The sequence below is a fragment of the Morone saxatilis genome, unplaced genomic scaffold (assembly GCF_004916995.1).
Source record: "Morone saxatilis isolate NCDOM2014 unplaced genomic scaffold, NCSU_SB_2.0 Contig3, whole genome shotgun sequence".
In the NCBI taxonomy this organism is placed as follows: domain Eukaryota; kingdom Metazoa; phylum Chordata; class Actinopteri; family Moronidae; genus Morone; species Morone saxatilis.
The window spans coordinates 7,803,103-7,811,672 of record NW_023339873.1 but is presented as its reverse complement, the minus strand read 5'-3'; the positions used below and the strand labels follow the sequence as shown (position 1 = coordinate 7,811,672).

The following is an 8,570-nucleotide window of genomic DNA, read 5'->3' as shown; positions in this document are numbered from 1 at the left end:
GTTTCTACATCTAGGCCAGCACCACTTTGGACTCCAACCCAGGCCTGTCTTGTTGTGGAGTGACAGTGCTGACCACCAATCCACTGAACAATCCTGTCTTCCATGTATTCAGATGATGCAATGCAAAGAACACACGGATGCCTATGAATGCTAATGGTAACCTAGGTATGTTAAGGTAAGTTAGGGTTCATTTATAAAAAATAAAAGCCTGGGATATAGTTTGTGTAATCAATCTCATGTATGAAGTTTGTTGTGAACCTGGAATACCAGCAGAGGGCAGCCTCCATCTATTTATGAGCACAAAGGCTTCTGGGAGACTTTGCAAAGTCAGAAACATTCAGAGAGATGAAGAACAGAAAGTCTAAAGTTTCTACATTTGCTTAATCAGTCCACAGGGAGATGGAACCTATACTTACTCCACCTCATCTCTTCCTCACAGTTTGACAAAGACAGGTGTGTCCACATATGTTTTGCATGATTTTAAAGCATCACTGCTCCTCAGAGTTTAAGTTCTTATGTCACAATTCTCACTACACTTGGTGAAGAAACTGTGAAGAGGATAACTGGTCCAGTGAACAGAAGTCATCAAGCAGAACCACAATGAATCTAAATAAAACTGAAACAGACTTACGGACACTCTTTCATATACAGTTAAGATTACATTTCCGGTCACTTACTTGAATCTGTTTATGAGTATGCTGGAAAACTTAATTAATTCTAGACTATAGCCAAAGAAAAATATTTAACAGTGTCCTGACCAATAGCTGCACAAAACAATAATATATACATACATATATATAAAATTAAAATTAAGCAGCACTAACGTGTTATTTATCTACAGTAAACAATGTAAGTAAATTAAAGGCAGACAAACAGACATATCATACCAACCACAGTGGACACAAACTTATCCTTAAATCCTCAACTGCACTTAAATATTTTCCTTGTATTCCATTAAGGATCATAGGGATGGTGTTAAGGTCCAAGCACCGTATTTCTCTCCTGATTTTTGGTGTTCCCACGGTGGCCTACAGTGGTGCAAGAAATAATTTCCATAGAGAGGAGGGCTTTGCATCGTCAGCCTTGATCCTCCAGTTGAACTGGAGAAGGCTTTATAGTCCTGTGAGCTTCAACGCACTGCAGGACTCAGATCTGCTCAGTCAACACTATGCAGAAACCACAGTCCACCATGACTCTGCAACACCATCCTCATCTTGCGGACGCTGGGCCTGGCCTACCTGTTTTACCAGGTTCATTCACTTCAGCAACATTTCAAAACAGTGGGATGCTGTGCGAGCCTGCCTCTTGTGCTGCTGGGCGAGTTTCTTTTCTGGCTGGGATAAATTGAATTGATTTGTCTTTGCTCTGCAGAGGAATGCAGCGGATCAGGTACTGTGACTAGCCCTTCCAGTATAAAGACATTTACTACCAGGGATCCACTGATCACTCCTCAGGGCTGGGTGGAAACCAACCTTACAACGAACCTGTATATACATCTGGTACGGTGATATGGGAGCTTCATCATCTCGTCAAATATTCTTGGTCCTCCAGGGCAGAACATCTGACACGGACCTCTCATAAGCTTCGTTAATAAATTCACAGAGTAGCATCGTCTATTCCACGTGAACACCAGCCTCTTTTTAGGGTGGCAGGTGCGAAGCAGCTCTGGGACTCTCACTCGTTGGACCATTCCAGTGGATGTTCACGACGTGAAGGAGTGCAGAGTTTAATAACTGTCATTGGAGTTTTTAGCACAGTGGCCCAGTGTTCACACTAGGTGATTTGTCTGTACCCAGGTACAAAATAACCTCCCTTCAGTTCAGGTATTCTGCATGGTAAGAACACTGAGGTCTGGTTACAGCAGGGATAACCGACTAGGCCAGCTGCCCTGAATTTTTAGGAAGAACCTTCCTGACACAGGACCACTGAACACAGATCTAACAAGATAACCCTCCACCAAGCCACAAGACTTTTATTCTTATAATCTGCTTTTCTCTGTAGTATGTTCACCCTTTTTGGTTTGGAGGGGACCAATTTTTTTGTTCCAAAACGCCCTGGATAAAAAAGGTTATCGAAGTCGATTTCGATGGTAATAATATAAATTTAGCAGAAGAAATGCTTTCTATTGCCATTTCCACTATTCAGCCCCTGCATTACAAATATTACGGCGTTGGTGTTGAAACGTAAATATTCGGTTATTTGTTATTTTTATTCCCAAATCCTCATTTATCCACAGATTAGAGGGGTTTCAGGTAAGAAAATTATAGCAGCCTTCTGGGTACTATTTCACAAAGGTACAAGTGACTCAACTGGTTTACTTATATATATTTTAGTTACATGTAACTACTAAATTTTCGCCTATCTCTATGGGATTCTAGTCAACCATTACATTTTAGGAGGAAAAAACCATGAATCACCAATATTACGTAACCATCAATCTTAACTTCAGATCTGTACTAGGTCAAACACAGCAGGGAACCCACAGCACTATGCCACTCTCATCAAACCATCCTGATCCTGCCCTGGGAGGGCATTGGTTTTCAAGGACAAGGATTTAAATGTTATTGGGAATTATTGTTATCATGGAAACGCTACCATCGCAACCACATTGTTTTCATGGGTCAAGCATGTGAGGCTGCTGGACGTCAGGAGGAAATAGGACTGGACTGCAGAAAATACATCTTAAGCGGAAACATAGCAAACAGACACATTCAGAGTAACTGGAACGGGCTGATACACAATTGGCATGCCATGGATTTCTGTGAACAGGCCTCTGTCCCCACAATTGCTTTTTATAAAATGTGTCACAATTCTTCCTTTCGTATATATTTCCTGCTTATCTACAGTGCTGGTTATCTGGATGCGTCAACTATAATTACATTATAAATGGCCATACATTGTATATTATAAGATTCAAATTATATCTTTCGCGTTAAATAACAGTTTGCTAGAGGGTTAGGCAGTTTATTGATGTTCAGTTGAATGTTCATGTACTATAGGAATGCTTGGTTAGGGGGCCTCCTGATGGAGATTTACGTGACATTTACATCCTCTTAACAATGGTTTAGTAAAGGGCTTACGGGGGTTCCCTTCAATGTTTACCCTTCTATATAACATTAAACATTGCCAGTATTATCTGTTAGGGGGACAAAACCAGATGGTTTCTCATTTCTAATCTTCTGGATGTAACACACAATTCTGACTATTATTAAACGTGTGGGTTCCGATGTTAAAATAGACGGAGTATGATTCATATTAGGCGCTGGGATGGCTCTCCAACACGGCTCCCGCCCGGTGGCTTTGGAAATTATGATTGGGCCTGGAACTTTTTGTAATTACCTAACCCCCCCTTCCATCACTATACCCAACTCCGAAGCACGGTGTCAGCGGGTACTTCTCTAACACATCCCTATCAATATCATTGCTATCTGGTCCCAAAATATACAACAACAGCCTTACATTAATAAATATGATTCCATTCGTAGAGATATCCTTCTACAGCATATATATATAACAGCACCATGTTACCTTTGTCTCATCTAGAGCAGATTGCAAACACATTCTCCTCAACAGCATGAGGGTTTACTGCAAGTTTACACCGACAACTCCAAGTTCATTTGAGGCACTTCTCTGGGCCAACAAGGCATTATTTACAAGTTGAAATGCCAAGTGCTGACGTCCGTGCAGGCCCTGACCTCTGCACAGACGGTAAATCCTAACGTCATGGTGAGATCAAGGGACAATGAGTGTCAAGGCATGTCCTGAACACCGAGGACTGGTGTCCTTTGGCCCCTGCCCTCTGATAATCCTGCCAGTACAGTGCAACTTCTTCACTTATACGTTATTATGTCATCTGTGGTGTTTCAAACAGTAACATTCTGGCTTACATGTGACTTTTAAAGGTCCAGTGTGCAATATTTAGGAGGATCTATTAGCTGAAATGGAATATAATACTAATAGTTATGTTTTCAGTAGTGTATAATCACCTGAAAATAAGAACCGCTGTCTTTTTGTCACCTTAGAATGAGTCATTTTTATCTATAGAGGGAATGGGTCCTCTTTTAAGGAGCCTGTACAGTAGCCCAGAATGGACAAACCAAAAGACCCTAGATCTCTTTGGCATTTTTCGCGACTTTCACAGCCACCACAGTTCATACAGGCTTGGAACAGGAGGGTGAGGCGAGGGCATTGTGACCTCCAACTACTCCACAAGATGCCACTAAATCTCACACACTGGTCCTTTAACGCAACAGCTTTTATCTTGTTTACTTCACTATTATTTAGAAATTAATTTCTGTATCCTTTGCATGAGTAAAGTATGAGTATGATTGACTCGAGGATGTAGAACATACTGATATAATTCAAGCAAGTTTTATGAATGGGATGACTTGGAGGTAGTAATAACTCATAATGAGCTATAAATGGAGGAGCTAATCAGTGCTGAAGTCTTGTCTTTAATCTCGTTAATGAAGCGGCTGTGGAGGAGCCCCTGTTAGCATAAGATAGGGATAATCCTTTTAGGCAATACCAGGAATCAGTGAGTCAACACTTCCTCTCCCAGACTGGATGAGTTCTTCAGTGCGAGACGGGACCCACATCTGATCAGTTTCTCTGGCTGTCCTCCGCCTCGGATCTTGTGGGATACATACTGATCGACCTCGCTCTCCAGGAGATTCGGATATCTGTAGTCACTAAGGGGGGAGGGGGGGTCTTCTGGGATACGGACTGAGCAGAAATCATGATGGAGGTGTTCAAGAAGTGTTTGGATGGTTTTTTGCCCGTGAAAATGAGAGCATATGTAAAGGACTACTGCAAGAGGAATGGCCTGCTGACACTCTCAGTCCTTGCCGTAGTGACGGGCTGTGTGCTTGGATTTGTCCTCAGGTCGCTCAACCTGTCCACGCAGGTATGGATGAATGCATGGACAGAAAATTAACAGGAGGCAATGTGACTGTCTTTGGGTCTTACAGTCTTACGTTATGTTACCTTGATAAAATGTAGTGGGATTGTTAACATTGTGTGCAAATTAACTCAACATTTAGTATGGGAAGAACCAGCCAGTCTGTCCTGTTGACTTCTGTTGTGCACTGACACTGCAGATAAAGCCAGTTATGTCAAAGTGAGAGTGGAAGCAGACAGAAGCAGAAAACCGGGTTAACAGGGAACCGTAGGTGTCAGAAGAAGTGCAGAAATAGTTAAAGTGGCTATAATTAATATTTGTATATTAACATTGAATCACCTACTAGAAGGAGGATGTTGCTGATAGTGGGCTCCCTTTTATATTGGATCTTTTAACTCAACTCTTAACTATTCTCTTGTAGTGTTGTCCTGTTGCAGCAGGCAGATGTTTTCATTAAAAAAAAACTCTGCTACCTGCTCAGCATTAAACAGCGGGCAGACCTGGTATCAAACCAAAGTGTGTAATACAACCACCACAGTGGCAGTGTCACATTGTTCCTCACCTTCAGAGCATCAGAGAAGTTAGCCCTCATGGCTTTCTGCCAGAGAGTCTTTTTAACAACACTCTGCACTTGGTTTGGATTAAAAAATAAGTAACTATTGACTTTTGTTAAAGGTCTGTGTTTGACCCATTCTACCTTAAACCTCCTCCCTACACGGACCTTCTCGGTCTTTATGCTACATTCGTCCGTTCTTCCCGTTATTATCGCCCCCTGCTGGTACCATACCTTCATACGTGTGTACTTTTAACACCGAGATGAGGCATAACATTACACTGACACGTTATCCTCTAGTGGACTGGCGGTTGTATTAAACTCTTGGGCGTGATACTGGGGTGTGCCTTTATTATTAAATCTAATATTAAGAAATTAGCTACATGTGATTTCTAAAATACTAACAATTTGGTATAACTTTCATAAACAGTGTTGTGTCATTATTCTTCCATTGAATAATATATTTAGTTCACACGTAAATCCACATACATACGTTTAGGTTTAAGGCAATTAGATATAGCATAAAAGGAAATTTAAAGGTTAAGAAAAGCATTGGCCTATAATTGAGCCACTGAAAAGATCTTGAACATATGAGTTATACTTGAATGAGACAGTAAAAACATTTTTTTCGATATGTTTTGTAAAAGCATTGTGTTTGACTTCAAAGCTAACAAAACTATGTTGGTCCTCATTGTCCTCATTGTTAAAAAAATCTAATAAAATTTCATAGGGTTAGAGTTAGGGTGCACATATTTCTTGTCCGTGTGCTGAATCTGAAACTTAAATCAAATAAAACAGTTAAAGGGAGTGTTTTACAGTGTTGCAAGTCCTTGGGTTACATAAATCATATCATTGTGTTGTTCTGCACACTACTACACTGTACACAGGAATTTCAGTTAGGAGATGTTATTTGGATAGTATAATGGTAAACTTAAAAAAGGGTATCCTTTCATAGAAATACAGTTTACTTCAGGTTTTTGTCTCTCACACAGGCAAAGATCTACTTTTCCTTCCCTGGCGAACTGCTGATGAGGATGTTAAAGATGTTGATTCTTCCACTCATTACCTCCAGGTAAGAAAAGAAAAAAACCTGTGTTGTTTTACATCTTTTTAAGTACAAAATTTTTGCATGCAGCTAAGTTACAGGGAGCATATAGCTAGGCCTCTCTCCACACCTAAACCCAAATAATGCTGGCTTGTTTGTATTTAAACCAATCACAATCGTCTTGAACGGCGCAAAGCTCAGGTTGCAACATCAGTGCCCTTGCGGCCACTGCAATTTAATTAGGCTGTTATTTCGAGAAGTTAATTTATCACAAGAAAATTACCTTTTTTATCTTGGAATGATTACAAGAACTCGAAAATGAATGCCTGGTTAATTTGATCACACCTGATGTCTGCCTTACAATCACTGTCATGACTGTCGAGAAGGATTCATAAAGTTATTACCAGAATTATATCTGAGAGTTCATATTGATTTCTTGGCATTGAGAAGATTGAGATTTAGTTAATGATCCCTGCAATGTCCAGATTCTTCTTATGTACCTTTTTTTTTATTCCTGCTGGCTCATTTTGGTCAGTATGAAAAACAATACTAACTGGCATGTTGCATGCCATTACTCCATGCATTGTTTATTACGTTGAACCAATGCTATATCTATAATGTGCCATCTATTCATGTTGGCTTGGCACTCTCTGATCTCTGATAAACATTCAAAGCAACGAGAGGAAACAACCTCTTGTTTTCTCGTGATGATGGGTTGATTATATATGTTGATGACAAGTCACTAATTTCCAAAAACATTCTTAAGCAATATGCTAAATATTAATTCAAATTAATATTTTGTGACACAGCAAATGTCTGGTGCTATGCCTCAATAGTTAAACAAAATAATCTTCCTTGTTTTTGAACTATTGAAGGTACATTGAAACTGAATTATACAACTCTTGAATTCATTGTTTGAAAATGAATCAAAAACTGAGCAGTTTAAACTAGACACCTCCTTTTTTCCCATCCAGTCTTATGTCCGGCCTGTCAGCCATGGACACAAGGGCAAGCGGTCGGCTGGGAGTCCTGACTATCACCTACTACCTGTGGACGACCTTCATCGCCGTCATCGTCGGCATCGTGCTGGTGCTCATCATACACCCTGGGACGGGCTCAGAGAAAGACGGCCACCATGCAAGTTCAGGGCCTGTTATGACCTCTGCGGACGCTCTGCTGGACCTCATCAGGTTAATATTGACACAAACACTATGACACTTGGAGATGGGAAATGTTTTCATTCAAACATCTACCTTACTGAAGCTCTTGAGCAAGGATGCTGAGTCTGTACGAGCTCTAGCTGCTCTGTATCTGACCTCTGGTGTCAGTGTCAACACCAACTTTGGTGCCAGTCTATTCAATATATGCGAAGATATATCACTGGATGAAAATTTCCCTGAGTTAAGATGCCCTGTGGATTAATCCTCTTGGCACCATGAATATGTGTGTTATCAATCAATTTAATGCTTCTTGATTTATTTCAGTCAGGACTAAAGGGGTGGTCCTACAGATTGACATCCGTAGATCCATGCCACTAGTAATAAAGATTGTCTCCTCTTTCAGCAGCTTGGTTAAGATGTTCTTCCTCTTTAGCGTTTCATGAGAGGAGCTTTTAGGACTAAAGAGCATTTTGTCAAAAAGGCTTTTCTGGTAAACAGATTTTTCTCCCATTTGCTGCTTGTTCCTAAGCGGATTCCTCATTAGAAGCAATGAGAAGTCATAGTGACATACATGGGGTCTCTGCTGTATGTGGAAAAGATCTGATAACTGTAACTTCCCAACTGCACTTCTATAAGATGGAGACAATCCCCCCTGGGATTCCAGATTCTCCACTCTTGTGTTTTAGAAGTGTTTTTCCGGATGAGGAGGATCGTGGTGTAATTATAGACAGTGCAGTCAGTGTGGTTTTACTGGGGTTGGTAGAATGGATGGTGGAATAGTAACCAGAGCCCGCCATAATAGTGTGCACTGGGGCCCATCTTAACTACCTTACGCAACTGAAGAGGATTTGCTGTGTAATACCTTTGAAAACAAGTACAGACCAATTGAATCCAGTACAGATCCAGTTCAGA

The 8,570-nt window shown here is 40.7% G+C and overlaps 1 protein-coding gene across 1 annotated transcript in view; it reads left to right on the top strand.

The window, feature by feature from the left end:
- Positions 1–4,786: 4,786 nt before the first annotated feature.
- Positions 4,787–8,570, top strand: part of slc1a8b (solute carrier family 1 member 8b) — an 8,817-nt gene continuing 5,033 nt past the window's right edge. Inside the window, exons 1-3 of the mRNA XM_035674224.1 lie at positions 4,787–4,906; positions 6,446–6,525; positions 7,473–7,688. Coding sequence (XP_035530117.1) covers positions 4,787–4,906; positions 6,446–6,525; positions 7,473–7,688 — 416 coding nt within the window. The remainder of the gene's footprint in view (positions 4,907–6,445; positions 6,526–7,472; positions 7,689–8,570) is intronic.